General features: G+C 40.7%; 1 protein-coding gene across 1 annotated transcript in view; it reads right to left on the bottom strand.

Moving 5' to 3' along the window:
- Positions 1-19167, bottom strand: part of PPIL2 (peptidylprolyl isomerase like 2) — a 135570-nt gene that overhangs the window by 22918 nt on the left and 93485 nt on the right. Inside the window, exons 14-15 of the mRNA XM_019486583.2 lie at positions 18934-18967; positions 2664-2781 (exon numbers count right to left, since the gene is read on the bottom strand). Coding sequence (XP_019342128.1) covers positions 2664-2781; positions 18934-18967 — 152 coding nt within the window. The remainder of the gene's footprint in view (positions 1-2663; positions 2782-18933; positions 18968-19167) is intronic.

Below are 19167 nucleotides of genomic sequence, written 5' to 3'. Positions count from 1 at the left end.
AGGTATTGGGGGAGTCCCTGTTTTCCTGAGCACTACCAGGAGTGACTAGAAATAACGGTCACAAGCTGACAGAGGGTAGATTCAGACTAGACATCAGGAGGCGCTACTTCACTGTCAGGGTGGCTAGGATCTGGAACCAACTTCCAAGAGAAGTGGTGCTGGCTCCTACCCTGGGGGTCTTTAAGAGGAGGCTGGATGAACACCTTGCTGGGGTCGTTTGACGCCAGTACTTTTTCTTGCCATGGCAGGGGGTTGGACTTGATCTGCTCAGGTCCCTTCTGACCCTATCTACTGTGAAACTATGAAACTACTATGAAACTGAAATGGAGGGGAAGCCATCTGTGAGACATTGCTTTATTAAGTAGTTGCTCCTACCCCAAGAAAAGGTAGGAGGAGCCCTTGTTTAATGAGAACTTCGAAAAATATCCTTTAATTGCATCCTCCTCAGTGTGGCCTCTGCACCATTTCATTCTCATAGGTCCAATAATCAGACAATCACATGGTCCATTAGATTAGTGTTTCACAACCTGTGGGTTGAGACCCAAAAGTGGGTTGCAAAAATATATGAAAGGGTCATGAACAAACTTTAAAAATGGATCAACAAAATTTAAAAATGGATTCTCCTTTAAAGGAGAAAAATGTGGGAAGCCGTGGCTTTTCCCTTGCAAGCTGGCAGAGTTCCAGTCTGTGAGGGGCTGCTTGGGGGCCCCCTACCCCACACACTGGGGGGGCTGGGGCCTGGGGGCAGCAGTCAGGAGTGAGGGGCACTGGGTTGGCACTGGCTACTGATGTTTGCAAATGGGTCCTGGTACAAAAAAGGTTGAGAACCACTGCATTATATAACATTACACCAAAAATCTGAGACCTAACATATGCTGTCTGGAATGCGGAAATCTAATTATTCTTCAGAATAGTCAAAGTAAAACAAAGCAGGGAGTGAGGCAAGCTCATTTTGAGGGGTCTTGGGATGAAGCATAGAGATTTACTCAAGTCCTGCTTGGCGTCAACTGCACATAAAATGATCTGTTTTCACCTTGCACAACAAGTCCACCTAATTCTCTTCCTTTCTATCACTATTATGGCAAGCTTCTTATACAGTTTCCAAGTTAACAACTGCTTCCAGAAAAGTCTGAGCACTGTCTAGGAAGTTTTATAAAAACAAGCAGCTGGAACCTCTCAAGAACTTCATGCTATCAAGGAATTTAATTTGCAATTACAGGGAAAAATATAAGCTCATTTATAAAAGCAGATGTTGCAACTCAACAGCAGCAAGTCACAGAAGAATACGAGAGCAGCAACACTTGCCAACAGTTCCAAACTGATGCCTATAATTTTTTTTTTAAAGTTTTTATCACCCACTTATTAACTTTGCATCAGGCATCCAGTAACAAAGTTCAAAACCAAGATAACCTCTATAAAGACTAGATCCTGCAAGGTGCCAAATGTTTCTGTCTCTGTGCAGCAAATGCCGTAATTGCTTCGCTTCAAGCATATGACTAATCCCTTTAAAGACAATGGGACTACTGCTTATGCTTACAAGCTTTGCAGTGCTTCAGGGCTGTGCGTGTCTGAACCCTACGAGAATCTCTTTCCAAAGAAAAGTACAATGGAGCAGCTTTGAATTTGGGAGCAGGGTCATCACTCTCAGAACTTTTCATGCTGGCTAAGATTAGTCATCAAAGCCTTAGGTGTAGGTATACTGACCCTCTTCATGTTAGTTTACTCATTGTGTTAATAAATTTAGCTATGTGCAGTATGAGTGCTTGTGGTCATAAGACTGACATTTAAAATCAGAAAACAATAATGGACAGTAATTTTACATATTAGCAACTGTGCATGACACCTGATGGTCTTTACAGTGGGGATGACGTGTTGGAAAGATACCCTGAAAAAGTTTTCAGTAATCAATATGAAGAATTTTATAATTGTGCATAATTTATAACAACCTGCTACTTAAATAGCTTCCCAATAAAAGAAAGAAGTTTAATCTGTTAAAATGACACAGAGAGATTAACCAAAATATACCTTTAAAGGGGTTAAAGAGGAAAAGTGAAAAAAATTCTGTGCTGTGAACTAGTCCCTTTGATACAATACTCAACATAGTAGGCTGTTATAAATTAAAAATATTTAGAAAGTCAGTTGTTGCTATTATGCTTTATGTTTGCTTTGTGCATTTTTCTCTGCTCAGAGAATGAAAATCAATTTAGTTAAGTTTCACTTCCAGTGTCACAGAAGGGCTTGGATTTCCTTCACTGGAGAAGATAGATTTATTTAAAAACACTTCCTTGTTTGAAAAATGGTATAGGCATATATTTTACCACAGTTTTTTCTTTCTGGTTTTTTTTTAACTTAAATTACCATCTTGGGCTAAAGTAAAATGACAGTGGCACTTTAGTGGTAAGGCCCATTTAAGGAGAACAGGGAGAGGAGACAGAAAACCAACAAAAATACAGAAGGCAAATTAATGTTAATTCCAAGAAGTTCCAGATTTTCTTGGCACCTTCTACTAGCTTTGGAAATGGGTTGGAGATGTCTTCATAGTTTTCAGCACACAGCACGGGGAGAATGTTTCATTTTGGTGCATCAGAGAGTTGTTAATCAGATACCATTTATTTTATTAACTTCATACAACAGGACAGAAAGATTGGCAAAAGACCACTTACAATTGTGATTTATTGGTGTTAGGTCCTGAATTGGCCATGCTGAGAACACCACGTCCTGTATGTGACAGATTTGGCTTGAATTCATCTTTAAAAGGTTTCCCCCAATAAGACTCTCCTCCTAAAAATAAAAGGGGGAAAAAAATCTCATGTGTTTTCTTCATTAGATTCCACCTACCCTTTGTATTCCTTCCTGGCATCCCACACTTTTTTGGTGGCATGGCCACTAAACGTACGGCTTCTGATATCTCCGTACATAAAATGTGTGTGTTCCTTTCCCACCAGCAGGCTGATACCTGAGCATTACCTGAAATCATGTTTGCAACTGGCAACACAATACTCTGCCCCTATACCGCTATTATCAGCTGTGACAGATGTGACTGTTTGCCAGCTGCCTTATATACTTTGACTGTCATGGATTAAATTTTTTGTTGCCCATCACATCATAACCTCCTTGAGACATTAAATCTTAATCTACCTTCCTGACAGAAGTAAATGCACAGAGCAGAAAATTACCAGTTTAACTGCACTCTGGGCATGTGGGTAATGCCATGAGTAAAATAAAGGATGAGATTTGGATATTTTTCATTATTGCACTAAATATATATGGTATCAACTAAGTACACAAGCCCTGTATTGAACTAAGAGCTCAACAGCTGAGCTCCTAGTTAGATAACCTGGCTTAGTCACCGTATGGTGATGTTGCTATGGTGCCATGCTTTAGTACTTCCTTTTGGAAAAACTAAAGCATGGCGAAGTACAGGTGGTTACTGCGCTGTGCACATGGCACATTGTTAGATTTTGCCACTATGGCAATGTAGCAGCATGCTATACCGAGGGAGCATGCCATTATGGCGATGTAGCTGGCTCTCTCATGTAGATACATGTGATTACTACATCGCTGTAGCACACTGTACAGCAATGCAGTACATCACTATGTCACTGTAGGGTGACCTGTAGACACACCCTATTTATCCAAATCAACAGCCAGTAATTAGACACTCTAGACCAGATATCCACCAGCTCTGGATGGAAGGAGGGTTTGCAAGACCTCTCTCTCTCTTTCTGGCTGTCATTTCTTTACATTATTTACAACACATCTGACATTTTCACTTTCCTCCAGGATCACCCCTAACAAGAAAAAAAAATGCTGAGATGGATGAGTCATTTCCATAGTTTTAAGTTCAACTCCATAATCTTGTTTGGAAAACTGCAAAAAATATTTCACCTTACCATGGTATTAAAAGGAAAGCAAACACAAAAATACTGGAACAGTCAAAGAGGCTGCTACATTTGCAGAACTTGTTTGAAAATCCTCTGGAGTAACAGTATCACTAGCGAAGCAGTAGAACAGTAAAGGGTCTGCAATACTTAACGGCTACATAGCCATGTAACACAGGAAAGCAATTTCCGATACCCAATGGACAGAAGAGCAGTGAGTACCTGCTGAGGAAGAGGGAAATGACCTGCTCTCAAAACCCCACAGAGAAGACTGCAAGCCTATTAAAATGACTTTATAACATTGTCTAAAACCTGTGAATTACAGGTAGACAGCTGTAAATGAAGTTGCATGTGGAACTAAGTAAATGTGAAATCTCGAGAAATTGACTCACTTAAGGACCCAATTAGTCTTGTTCAAAAGACCTGCTAATAAAGTTGAATGTTACCAGCTCCACAATTTGACAAGAGAAGGCAATGAGAATAACACCATAGGGAGTTCCTGTAATCAGGAATAGTTCTGATTACATCCCTGATTGCTAGCTACTGAATATTTTAAGATCAACTAAGCCACATCCATATGATTTTATATGGAAGTTTCTCACCATTATACAAAAGGAATGAAAGGATCAAGAAGAAGATACCACAATGGCCAGTCTTGACACTCAAGGCCAAAACAGATGTGGCCAACTTTACCTAAGATAGCATGTAGAAGGGAAGAGGAAACTCGCTAGCAAACTAGGATACTTGCCCTCTAGGGGGCTACCTGGGGGTTGAGATGTATGTTGGAAAGAAATAACGAGAATGGTCTGGGAGCTGAAATACGGTTAGGTAGGGAGAATCTGTAAGTGTGTGCAGTAGTTACCTGCTTGTCTTTCTGATGCCTGAAAATTATCTTGTATGAGGTGTATATTGTAACAACAGGCCATTAAGGGTGGCTGTAGTAGAAGGAACACCTACCACAGAAAAAATAGAAACAGGCAAGCAGCCATCAAGACAGGCATCTAGGAGGTACTGCTAAAAAGCTACTGGTCCCTTCTTTCTTGGCCAGTCTATATGGCCATACTGGACATAGGGGCTGCTTCCATGTTTGTAAGCAGCTGGAGGGAGAACAGAAGATGGGCGAGGGCCACATGTTAAGATACAAACAGACAGCTTCACAGTAGAGACGGGGTGCTGAAAAGAGACCTGGCTAGCAGTATAGTATGTGGAATGATTTTACTTTCTCCTTTAAAAAACCAACCAACCAACTAACCAAAAAAAGGAACTATTCTGCTTAATTTAAAAATAGCAAGGATGCACTCTTCAGCAACTCCTGTTAACCTCTGGAATAGTTCCAACCTTTCACCGTCTGCCTGAAGCAGCAACAAAGGCAGGCAGGTAAAAGGACAGAAAATAAAACACTCTTAGGGAAAACTAGCCTCTCTTTCTCTCTCTCTTTCTGAAGAAAAACAGAGATCCACTACAAAGAGACCCATTCTAGTACCACACACACAAGAGGCCTAATGAGGTCTAATGGTTAAAGCAAAGGATTGGGGAGTTATGACACTGTTTTATGTCTAACTCTGCCACTGGCTCACTGTATACACTTGGAAAAGGCATTCAGGGTGTCCCCATCTACCCACCCAAGGTACTCCTATTACTCATGTACCAGTGTATCTGAGTACCTAACTGCCTCACTGCTAAGAGGTATGGCGATGTGGTCATCTTCACTGTACAGAAGGGGAAATGAAGCACAGGGTTAGATTCAAATAAGGACATAGGAACTTAAGTTTCACTTAAGGTGCAGCTTAAGTCCATGCAAGCAATCCCCAAAACTTCTGCCTATCCACTTTGGCCCCTATGTTTTGTCACAAAAATCTATTTAACTGCCTAAACTTCAGCTCCTGGGTGAGCTGTGTCTCCATCTCTGTGGGGCTCCCAGCACTCCAGCTGGGTGCCCCACTGAGAGGCACCAAGTGAGATAGCAAGTGACTGGACAAGTGGTGAGGGGAGAGGGGAGCTCCTGCCTGCAGGATGGGGGGTGGGTGTGGGGGTTTGTGGGTGAGCACCCACAAACACACCTACACCCCCTCACAAATCCCATACACCCCGTTCCCCCATGATATATAAAAGTAAGGCTTTATGTTGAGCTATTATGCTATTGCCTTTATATACACTATGCAAACACATGTAAATCAGGACAAAAATACTGTTTGAAATAAAATTAAAATGTTATAGTAGATGTTTGATTTTTAGTATACGATTTGGTTTTTTTCTGGTTCCAAGATGGCACCCCCCCCCGGGAGTATTTCTGGGGGCTAGGGGAGGGACTTCCAGTGTCAAAGGACAGGGTTGGGGAGACTTCCTGTCCCAAGATGGCGATCAGGAGGCAGGGCTACCCTTGCAGCCCTCAACAGCTTACCAGTTGTTAAATGGCCCTCCAGCCAAAATTATTGCCCACCCTTGGCTTAGAGATTGCTTAATACATTCTGGGTGCATCTACACATGTCATTAAGGCGACATTATAAACTCCAGTACAGTATGTACCAGAGTTACCTACTCCCAGGTGCAGTATCTGTACCCGTGCCTGGGACTGCAGCAGTTTGAACTGGGGTGGAGCAGCCTCAGGCAAGCAGGGGAACTGGGGGGTCAGCCCCAGGCTCCAGGTGGCAGCATCGGGTGGTGGAGGGGCTGGCTGGGACACAAGGTTGCTAAAATGCAGGGCTAGCTGGCAGGTATGCCCTGCACTTTAGCACCCACCTGCCCCAGCCAGCTCCTGTCACCATCTACATGTGTGTTTCAGCACACGTCATTACTCCAGTGTAAGATAATACTGTCCCCAACAGTACTATCCTATGGCAGAGTTAATTAATTTACTGAGCCCTAATACTGGTGCATGCATAGACAGTGATGCTTTACAGCAGAGCTAATTAGTCAACTCCACAGTAAAGTGCACGTGTTGATGCACCCACTGACAGCATTATAATTCAGGATCTCTTGCGGTAGGAATGAACTTCCAGGCCTCTAGTTCCTGTTACTAGTGCTCTAATACCATTTATCCAATAGCTTTTTAATGAAAACCTCATAGGCAGTTCAAAAGTGGGGACCAGAACCCAGAATTCCCTCTCCCACAAATACACTTTGCACAACTTTATAAAAACGAAATCTGAGGAACCCATTCGGATGGTTAAAACCTTCCTCAACATCCGAAGTTAATGGTAGGTAGAAGCCACATCTTTAATAACAGCTTTGCTGCAAACCTGAAAAAGATAGTCTCTTCTATGAAGAGGAGGAGGTGAAATGGCAAAGACTGCATGCTACTCACAGGGATAAATTAAACTGCATTTATCATTTCAATATGTATTTGGGATGGCAGCTGTAGGTGAAGCATAACTAGCTATTCAAGATCATGACCAGAACTAGTGCTGATGGTGACAAGGTGAAGAGATGCAAATTGACAACTGGAGTAATAAGGCACTAGCAAGTATAAAGATAAATATATTTGCAGGCTGCATTTTATATTTGAGTTGGCTCATTCTTGGGTGGATAGGACAGTTTTTCCTTCTCCTAAGAGATTATGTTTATGGAATGTATAAATGCTATATAGGCTCATGTACAACCCCTTTACAAGGAACTGCAGAGATGCACCTCAAGTACCTAGAAGATTTCTGAAAGTATAATGCTCTAAAAGCCAGGTGTGGGCTGGGAATCATCACCCATGACAGTTGCAATTTTAAATCAATCTTTTTTTGGCTCAGAAATTGCAAAGCACTTGTAAGGAAGTGGGAGGGCTTTGATTCACAAAAACGATGGCTCACTGTCATAGCTTTCTTCTCGTCACTTAGAAGAATAAAGCAAATGATAACATCTGATGCTTCCGGACTCCTGAAGTATTTTGCTTCATTCTACCATGTGAGGAGAGGTAAGTGCTTCTTTGCATTAGCATGGGAGGACACTAAACACACAGAGGGTAGGCCCTACATTAAGAGAGACTCTATTAGCTTGAAATATCATAGGCTTAATTTTCAATGGAGCTGCTATGTTAGCAGGGAGAAGAAAGGTACTAGATAAAAGTTATGGTGTTCACTTGCACAGTTGCTGAATTCTGCAGGACCGGGGACTTTACAACATAGTGAACTGTATACCAGTGGAGGAACCACAAAGCAGAGCTGAACTCTGACCTATCCCAGTCTCTGCATGGGGATGGTGGTGGTTGGATGAGTAGAGGGGTTCTGCTGGCTTTGTACCATGGGAATTGCTATGTACCACAGGGATTCTCTGATGGACATTTAGGCCTGAATCTGGCTCCTCTGTGCCATTTTCACTTTATGAAAGGGCTGGAAGACAGAAATTTAGCTCATTTGGTTTCCTGATCACATGCAAGTTGCTGCAGCTGAAATATACTAGACCTGCTTTAAAAACATAAAGCCCTGTATATAGTTCCTTTGATTTTTCTCCAAATTGGGTTGGGCATTAAACTTGTTTTGTTTTTTTTCCCATTCACCCTTTCTTCATCCACCCTTGAAAACTAGAAATACAAGATTAGCTGTTCCATCTGCATAGGAACTGACAATATTCTCAATGCTGAGAGACTTATTTACAATGCCTTACCACTTAATTATTATGAACAGCAGGAACAGTTACATCATGAATATGAAATTCATTTTCAAATAATTAATCATTAAAAGGAATGACCATGATTCAGCTGATTAGTCTGAATATTGCCTGTGCGGGTGCTTATTCGTTAAACAAAATATGTTATCGCAGCTTTGGGAGAAGCAACAGACTCATTTCCAACTGACTCCTGAAATGTTAAGTGCAAAACTGAGGGAAATGAGCTTGGCCTGATAAACAGGTACTAAACCATACAGCATTTTATACCTGGATCTCTTGGCAGTACAGCTTTGTCAGCTTTGATGAGCCACTGAGAACCACCTCCCACCAGTGTTATATTTCAATTTTATTCTTAATGCTGAGCTTTTCCAGGACATTAACTGTTAGCAGCACTGGTCACTGGCCAATCCAAGTTATTACTAAATCCCAACTGCATTAATGAAATGCTAACAAGAGACCCAGCAGCAATACAGACGCATCAGTACTGCATGCAAAAAAAAAAAGAAGAAAAAAAATCAAATCAGTGAGTGTCCCTGCTGGATGGAGCTGTTAAGCTTGAAGATGTATGAAATTTTACAGAGTAACAGTACTATCAGCTTGGTTTACAAGCTTTTTCTAAAAACATTTATAAAACAAGCCCAACTGTGGAGCTTAGAGGATAGCAGAGTGGAGAAGCCACAAAGCATAGCTGAGCTCTGGTCTATACAGGTTTCTGCATGGGGACAGTGAAGGACTCAGCACATTATATAATTATACACACGTAATTGTATATCTGAGTGTGTATGATATATAGTCCATGGCCATCCTGGAATGAATGTACCTGACTGATCTCAAATCATTTTATAAGATGAGCCCTGTAATCCTGGGTGCTGTCAGCACAAACCAAGCATTTTTGGTTGAATGTCTGGTATGTGTGAGACTATGGAAATCAAATAAGCAGAAAGATGTTGTTTGGGCCCATCATCACTGCTGAGCTGACAGACAGGAATATATATTATACACATACATGCAAAAGAATATACAATACACACAGGCTTACCATATCTCCCACATTTAGCTTAGACAGTTTTAATAGAAAGCCAAAAGGAGTCCAGTTAAAGCAGGAAGCTTTTCTTTCTTTTTTCTTTTTTAGAAAAGGTTCTTTTTGTTTGAAAGCCTTCATATCAAAAGCAGCACCAGATGCAGCACTGATTGTTTACATATGCTAACTCACAGGGAATGGAAAAAGCCCCTGACCCCAGTCCAAGCCCCTTCTATTATGAACAGAGACAACAGTGGAGGGGAAGGAATTTTCTTTCATGGTCTCCCATTTATTTTTATATAACAACTGACATTGCGTAAGTCAAACAACTTGCTCTCACAGAAACGTTCCAAAGAGCCTTCTCTACAGAAATTTTTAGCTTTAGGAGATGCATCTGTTTTTACTAAGAAGCACCAAGAATCAAAGGAATACTGATATGCCTTAAAGATGCCAGAAGAAATCAAAAAGGGAGTTTACATTATAAACAACCATCAAGATATGGCTGAGTGGAGTATAAAGCACTGAAACTCTATATAGACTAAACTGCTCTGATCAGATTATACAAACCTTCCTCATGTCACCAGCACTTACGCCAGGAACTCCATTGCTTCCAACAGCCATACTCACATAAGTACAGCTTTTTACAGTCAGGCCTTATGCAATCATCAATGCTCTGAACTTCAGCAAAGCTCTCTGCACATGTGAATTGGTTTATCCCCGTCTCCCCATCTAGAACACACTCTGTTGCTAGTGCTGACCTTTCATTTCTCCCTAGAGACCCCCCAGATAGCTCCATAGGCCAATTCTAACTGGGGACAATTTTCAATTAAATTTATCTCAGGATCTTATGCTGCCACTTATCCTTGAAGCATATGAGCATGTTCCACATAGAATCAACTTCATGAAATTTCTGGAACTTCTGCTTTACAAAGTCAACTCTCTGCTTAGTGTAGGTTCCCTCTTCCCCCACAACTCTCCACCCCTTCTTCCTGCACTGATTCAATTAAAAAAAAAAAAGTTTAGGGACAGAATCAAACCCCAGGAACAGTTTGGTAGACAGGGGAGGGGTAATCAAAGTTACATACAAACCTGTGGAAGATAAGGCAGTTAAAGGAAAATAAGAGGGTGTGGAAAATATAGGGAGAGGTAGATAAAAGCCTTTCATTTTATAACATGCTATAATGAAATCAGTTTTATTTAACATCAGTGGGAAGAAGAAAGATGCACTGAAGAACCACCAAGGGCACTGGAGTAGTAAGTCCTTTATGAACACTTAGGGCACGTTCAGACGAACACAGCCATGCAGTATGTGGTGCTGCAAACATGTGTGCAGTGCCACATACTGCACAGTCAGGTGTTCTTTGTGCTGCAAGGGCACACTGCCCATGTGTGCGCTGCTCCATTTTTTTCCCCCCACGTGTTTTTTTGAACCCTGGATATCTCCCGAAACAGGCCGAATCTCCTTCCAATCGAATCAGCTAGCGAAGCTTCGCACAGCCCTACTGTATACTATGCTTGGGTCCAAGGGGCAGACAGGGGAGTTAGTAACTTTCCTTCACAGGAACAACTGTAACAGTTACACCTAGGTAGCAGAGAAAGGTGCAAGATAGCACCACTCCTAGCTTAACTCCTCTCTGATTGACAAGCTGTGCATCATAAAGCCAATGGTGTTAGTTGGGAGGTGGGAGGCAAGACTAATCCGTTCTCCTTCCATTTTCATTAGGAGAAAGCATCTGAAGGGCAGGAAGGGAGAATATTAGGTTTATATGACACAAAATTGTTCCTGGTCAAGAGAAAGCTATAGTTTATCAGAGATTATGGCCTGCCATTAGTTCAGCAAAATGAATACGTGGGTTTAATATTTAAAACTGTAGGTCCTTGTTATTTTCAGGGTGAAACTAAATCTCAGATACTCCGATGAAAGCTCATACCAGGGATATCAAAACACAGCCTAAGACAGATGCAACCCGCTCTGTGGGACATACTGAAAAGCATCATCCTGGGATAAACAGGGACATAGCCGACTTCTAGGTTGATCCGACAAAGCTCCAGCACTATGTAGTCAGTGGCTGCAGCAGCCCATCTGTCATTGGAGACACGGCACAAAGCATTCTGGAGTTTGAACACCGGTTGTTCTTTGATTCCTTTTATTCAAGGTGTTGCACACAGTATATTTATCTTCCTTCCCTGTTGGGCCTCTTTCAATTACTGTATCACAGCTGTCAGTCAGCAAAGTTGGAACTGCCCTTTCCTTGAGAGAATATGAAAACTCCATCTACCTCACTTAAATAACTGAAATAATTTAATACTATGAAACAAACAATTCTGGGCATTGCACAGTTCCAGCCTTAAAAAGTTCCAAGATTAGCTGAGGCTAGAAACCAAAGAAAGAATTCTTGTTATTGTTAGTGAGGGGGGCTTCCAGGTTAGGAGTAGGATACAGAGGAGGAGAGGGTTGTTGGGATACAGTTCACACCAACTATGGGCCCCAGGACTTAGCTAACCTCTGGGAAAGCCAAGCATTTCATCAGCAGTGTATGCAAGGGCTTCTGGGTATTTCTAAAGGAAGTACTGTAAATATATGGTGTGGTTGGATTGTCAAATGTTCTATTTGACATTTTAAGCAATGGTAATAAATCATCATACAAAATTATAAGAGAGAAGTCAGATGCCATGAAGAAAAACAATTAAACACATCAAACACACTACCTATTACATAGTTATTACAAAGTAATTTTGATCATGTGTAGTTTTAGTCATTTTAATTATCTACTGTTTGCGGCTACCTATTCTATATTTTAGTTCCTGATTTAAAAACCACACAAACACCCTCCCCCCCCCCAAACATTTCAGGTGTTCAAGAGGAAACATGCTATATTCAACTTTTCTCAGTCCTTTCTGGTAATTCAGGACCTACCCACCAAGAGGCAGAGATGAAGTTTACTGCAGAGCACAGAGCATGTATAACTCACATTGCTAAGATTAACAGGCCATAAAATGCCAAAGTAATGTGCAACATCCTGTCCAAAACAGATCAGGGACAATCATTAAATTGTTCATTCTATTTCTAGTGACGAAATTGCAAAGCTTTGCCTTCTCTTCATTTGTTATCTACAACACCTGTAGCAAATGTTTACCCCCCCAGTCTCTCAATTGGTGAGGCCTTGGTGTTCACCAAAACCCAACAGTCACATCTTGCTCTTTGCTCTTCAAACCGTAGGTTCACAGCTGGAAAATCCTTCCTTCCTGCCTCTGTCAGCAACTGTCAACATAAAGCCTCCTACATTTGAAATGGCTTCAAGGATTCTTATGCTTTGACCAGTACTGGGAGAGGACATTTTGAACAGTAATGCCACCATGCTCTGCACCACGAATTAAATTTTCCTTGATGTCCAACTTAAGTTCCTTCAAAATACAGTTACTTTCTCTCGTGAATTCTCAGATCTCGTGATTTTCAGACCCTCTCCTGAATTTTTTCCCCCATCAGTCAGAATATTTTCAAACACACTTTTAATAACATCTTTTCTTCTCTTTGATTTTTTCCCCCTAATTGACCTCATAGTTTTATCTAAACAGGCTTCTGATTTTTATCACTTCTTGACAAAAATTCTTAAGAAAAAAATGCTGACAGATGAAGCTGAGCATATAAAGAAGCTTAAGATTTAGCTGACTGATAATTCAAAGACAAAACTGAAAAAGTTCAAGTAGTTTCAAGCCTTATCTTCAACTAAAGCTGAACAGCCAGAGGCCAAAACAAAGTGCTATAGAGACTAACATATTTCAAATCAATACTTGAAGTTCTGTGAATTTCACTGGAGTACTCATTTTTTGGCCTTTGACTCAAAAGTTAGGATCATCAGGACTGCATGAGCTAGCAGTCCAAAGGTCTGAGCTGTGGGGCTGAAAACCCAACATTCGCAGTGGAAGGTGTTAGCTAGGGCTGTGCGAAGCTCCCGTGGTGATTTGGACCGATTCGGTGCCCGAATCTCTGAATACGAATTGAATCAGGAGACCCTTTAATCTCTCCAAAGCGAATCGGAACCTGCCGAATCAATTCGGAGAGATTTGACGATTCAGACATAGATACAGCTTTAAATGTTTTTTCTACATACCTCAAAGTACCAGGCGGCTCGTGAATGCTGAGGTGGATGAAGTGTCCCACAGGAGCACAGGGGGCCCCCTGCGTGCTCCACAGTGGACCTGGAAAGAGATAAGCAGCACTTCTGGTCCACTCATGGGTCTGCTGTGGAGTGCATTGGTGGACCCCCCCCCCCACACGCTCCTATGGGGCGCTCCATCTGCCCCAGCATCTCAGCATTCACAAACTGCGCCTGGTACCTTGAGGTATGTAGAAAAGAAACCACTTAAAGCTGTGTCTATGGCCGAGTTGCTGATTCTCTGAATCAGCATCGAATGTTCAGATTCGGATTTGGCCAAATCGAATCAGGACAGTGATCCGAATCAACGAATCAAATCACTGTCCCCGAATCAGGTCAAATCCAAATCGAATATGGCCCGCTTTGCACACCCCTAGTGTTACTGTGACTCTCAAGCACAAATCCCACACTGACTACGGACCACGTTTGTTAACTTCTAGATCACTGAGGGAGGGAAAGTGGAGGCATGAGTATGTTGTTTATTTTGAAAGATGAATTTTTCCTAATCTGCTTATCAGTTACTGTCACACACAAATCCTGAAAGGCATACAATGTCAATGCTTCAGAAATCAGGCAAGACATTTCCAAAGGTATAAATACTGGTTGGGCACCTAACTTCAATTAAAATTGACAATACTCAAATGGTGCCATGTTTTATCAGTAGCAGAAGTAGTTTCTTTATTTGAGTGCTAGTCACTGGTGTTCCTGACTTTATAAACATAGTGTAATTTGGCAAGAACTACAAAATAGAGTACAATTTAGAATTTCTGTGAAATCTGTTAATCAAGTTCATCCGCTCTGATTGTTGGGACATTTTACCTAAAAACTAAGCAGTTCTTTAAATTATAACGACATTAAAACTACTTACATTGAAAAAAAAAATCACAATAATTTTATGTTCCTTTGGCTGCCTGTGGGCATACGTTAAAAACTGGCATCACTGAGCTACATACTTGACAAGGTGAAAGGGGAGGTGCAAGTTGAGGCCAATATAAAGAAAGAGTTGAACAATTCGCTTTCAGAAAATTATGATCCTATTTAAAATTCAGAGCAAATGATTTCTGCTTTCTGAGACTTCAAATATATATCCTGTTGGTCAAGTTTTGAACTGTAAATTCAGAGTTGACAAAATGACAAGAAAATCCTCAAAAACAACTCTGAGCAACCAAACTCTTGGGAATCCACAGAATTTCTGCAGCTACAGTAAGTGTGTATTTATATATCTGTGGACATAAAAAAAATGCATACAAGAACAGCTGTCATGTTTTAATCATCCAAAACTCAGTCCTTAAGCTAATTTGAAGAAGGATGGCCAGAAGCTCTTAAGACAGTCTTCTCCACTATTTTCTCTCTCCCTCTCTCAGTCTTACATCGGTATGTCCCCTCCTCCTCCTCACTCTCACTCACTCAGTCTCACGTGGGCATGAGTGTGTAATCAATACAACTTAGCTAAACCCTTGACAAAGTTAAATGAGTGTGGTTTTGCTACGCTTGTATTGTTACAGAATCATACAAAAACTACTTACAGCGTAACAGCTTATATGATATCCTTTGATTATGATGCAATTGTTAGATCTGCCTACATGTGCATTGGTTTCAATGACCTGAAGCTGTTTGTACACCTTGTGAACATCACACACACACACACACACAGTAAACACTGCAATTGTCTCCTCGTCTATATTTAAACTTTCCTCTGTATATGAGATTTTCCAACCTGCATACACTTACATACAGTTGCCAGACAACGGTTTCTCATCTACTTTTCTGCTGTTAAAGCCCCAAATTATTTTTTTCTTTCCGGTTTTCTCAGGATAAAGATGCTGCAGATCTGTTTTCCTTCTACAATATGCAGCAGATACTCCCTCAGAAATGCTGAAGAGCACGATGTTGAAAAATGTATCTAAAAAAGTAGAGATGGTTCTCACACCATTGACACTATCGCAGCTCCTCCTCTCCTCAATCTTCCAAACAATAATAAACTTCTTCAATGAAGGGCTGCTACCATATGAATTACGCAGCCAGATCGCAACTATCGACTGTCATACAGTTTGGATCTATGCTTTGTAAATAAGACATTTGAACTTTCAACTTTATTCTAGTGGAGCATTTCAACATCTCAGTCAACCAGAAAGACAAGCTTAGTGCCTACTAAGGACACCTGTGGCTGTATTTGTAGCATCTGCCATTTCCCTTTTACCTGACTGCTTGCTGGTTAACCAGAGTTGGTTGTGGTAGCAACAGGTATCCACGATACCACTAGAAAAATAAGACTAGAGTAGTACAACAGTGCCAGCGCAGACACATGAGAACTGTAGCTATTTTCTATACCAATCATCCCTTTAGTACAAGCTTACAGAATAACTAGAAAGTTCAAATAAGTTATTTTTAGCCATTTGTACCAAGTTCCTGCTCTGTGGACTTATTCCAGGACTCTGAAATCAAAACACGGCTTATTCTGAACTTTTAAATAAGGGGCTGGTTTGAAAATAATCCTGACCTTTCTACACAGGCACTCAGAGAAAAGAATTAAGCCATCTTGTGAGCAGAGCTGGGCTGAGTTTTTGCTTAAAATAATAAGTGTAATGCAATAACACTGTAGCAGAAGAAACAACAGCAGTGCAGGATGGCAGCTGTTTTCAGCAGCCCAGGGCCTGAGAATACAATAGCTCAGCATTTGAATACCAGAGATGAAAAAATCCATGGCTACCCAATTTAATCAGCTGTAAATTAAAAAGGATTTTGAATATTTTAATTATAACATTTTAGCTTGCTGTTTTAAGTATCTAAACAGTTATTTCATACTTCAGATTCATTTGTTTTATGACCTGCTGAACTAATTATAGAGGGGGAAGAAAGGGTTTTGACTTTATATTTTAAGAAAATTCACACTCATTGTGCTCACTGCTGAGAAAGAGAGTCTACAAGATGGTCTCAATCAGAATGTTTCAAAAATGTATTTCTTAAAAGGCAACACACATTCCACTGTCAGAAGTGGTGATAGAGTAGCTGGAGCTGTTTGCTCTCCCCATGTGTGCCACAAAAAGCAAGGAAGTATGATCAGAGCCGGTAGAGTGCTTAATGAAGTATAAAAAAATAAAATGCAACAATTAGATGACAGTAGCAAATACTAGCTGAATCAAGCAGACAAAAAACTGTCTGCAAGAAAAAAGCCTGCTGGGGTTGTACCACTTTCAGCTTTGCAGAATCTGCTGGGTAATCAAGAACAAATCTCAAAGATCTTCCCCCTAATTGTTTAAATTGTTTCATTTTAACCAACATAAAAACAAGGGCCTGAGAGTCCTGTAGGAGCCCAGTGCCTCTTTACTCTAACATTAATTGATTGCAACTCAAGTTATGGCCTTTACAAATTCAGACCTAAAAAAAAAGAAAAAAAAAAGAAAAACGTATTCAACTGAAAAGCATATTTCTGCAATGTTGGGATGCTCCCTAAATGACAGTTCCTTTTTAAAGGGCTACTGGGATATGTCAGAGTCACTTGGGTTCAACCTAAACTGACAGTTTTAGGAGAGCTGCTGCAGGTCTGTAGGATATTCATTTTCAAGTAAAATGAAATTAAAGAAAACAGGGTGGAAAAAATTAAATCTCCTCTCTCTACCTTGTGCTAATTTATCTTCTAAAAGAAAAGAAAACACACTGGGGATTGTCCCACCCTGTATTTATTTGCATTGAATGTGTATTATTTGCATTCAACAGTGCAACTGGGTCCAGAGCAGCAACACAGCTGCTTTGCTAGTTGTAGACTGCTTTTCTATACATTGCCAGTTGTGTTGCATTTTGAGCTGGTTCCAGTTTCCAGAAGTGGAACCTAGAATGACCCCAACTAATTTATTTCCCCCGACAATTAAATGAACTCCAGCCCAGAGAGTTGAAAGGCTATCCCATTAATCCAGCTAAGTACCTCTAGCCCTAACAGCAGCTCTTTGATTTCTCTTGTTAAAGATGTTCCTAATTATACCTTATGGGACTCTGAACTAATAGTTGTCTTCTAACAGAATAAGATCACCTTTCTTTTAACAGTCCAAGAATATGAAATCTATATTAACAAGGTTTCATCGATGGGCTTTGGCAGCCAAAACAAATTCCCCAACTACTTGCACCCAAACAATCACATAATCTCTCATTAAGTTTATGCCCATCAGCAGTGGTGGTCTTGGCCAGCCTTAAAATTTCCAGATTGACAGTTACACAGACCTCTCTTTGGATAAGCAGACTGAGTATACAAAAGAATATGTGGTGCACACATGAATTAGGAGTATAACAAAAAGTGTGGAAACACAGGACCTGCCTAATAGCTGTGGCACCTAGTGATGTTTGGGAGTGGATAGGCAAAGTGATATGTGCAGCTGCATGCAGAGACAATTTATAGCAGCAGGTAAGGATCATAATACAGAATACACTGGGCAATGCCCTGAGGAGCCTTCACTGCAGAAATAGGAGCAGCTGCCATGTACATCTATTCTAATCAACCTATCATTTCTCAAATGGTTGTCTGCATTGGGTCGAAAACACCAAGGCTAGGAAGAAAGAATAGGTAAGAAAACAGTGGTGACAAAATGATCCCTAAAGACTAGGAATAAAAAATGGCACAAGGCAAGAGCCCTGGATGTAGCAAGGGGATACATTTATGAGGGACAAACAACCAACTTTTTGGCAGGAATTAAGTCAAAAGCAGATCTCTCTAATATTGAATTTGAAGAGAACCTCACTCAAAACACACAGTATTTTTCCATCTTAATAACAAAACTCAGGATTGACTGTGTAGTTTTGCTAAGAGGTTAGACAATGAATTTGTATAGGATGGCTTGACAGGGATGATCCTGATTCAGGCAGAGGGTTGGATTAGATGTCCTCTGGAGGTCCCTTCCAGCTCTACTTTATGATTCTATGAATTTCAGAAGTCTGAACTGTGACCAGGTGATGCATGAAAATTTTCTCTCTCCTTCTCTTCATATGCATCAGTGTAAGATCTACCTTTATACAGTGGTATAGATTTTCAAAGTACTTCACAACATTAGCTCCTTCCATGCTGGGGAGGCTGGTATATCTTTGCTAATCTTTTTGAAAACCAGACAGGAAGGTAAGGGCAAATAGGGTCTCTCTGAAGGGCTGAACATAATTTTAGACTGTACAATTCATAAACACTTGTGTAGGGGATTTTAAGCATGGCTCACTAGGAATTAAAAGGCAGCACTCAAAAACAGACCCAAAATAAACTGACCCAATATGTGTGTTCTCATGCACAGGCATGCATTCTTACCTGTTCCTGTTCCAGTAGGATCACCTCCTTGGATCTGCAGAATTAAAAAACAAATCATATTCCTGTAAAATGTACTTTACCTTATCAATGAGATATAAGGAATAAAACATATCTGGAAAAGCAAACTCTACTCAACTCTTCTTACTTCTAAATGGCATTGGGGTGCAAGCCAGTGACAGGAGAGTCATTATCACTAGTTTGGAGCTTCTTTTATCAGCTGTCACATATTACATG

Source organism: Alligator mississippiensis, chromosome 10, assembly GCF_030867095.1.
Source record: "Alligator mississippiensis isolate rAllMis1 chromosome 10, rAllMis1, whole genome shotgun sequence".
In the NCBI taxonomy this organism is placed as follows: Eukaryota; Metazoa; Chordata; order Crocodylia; family Alligatoridae; genus Alligator; species Alligator mississippiensis.
Note: the sequence above shows the minus strand (reverse complement) of the source record. Positions and strands in the feature narration are given on the sequence as shown.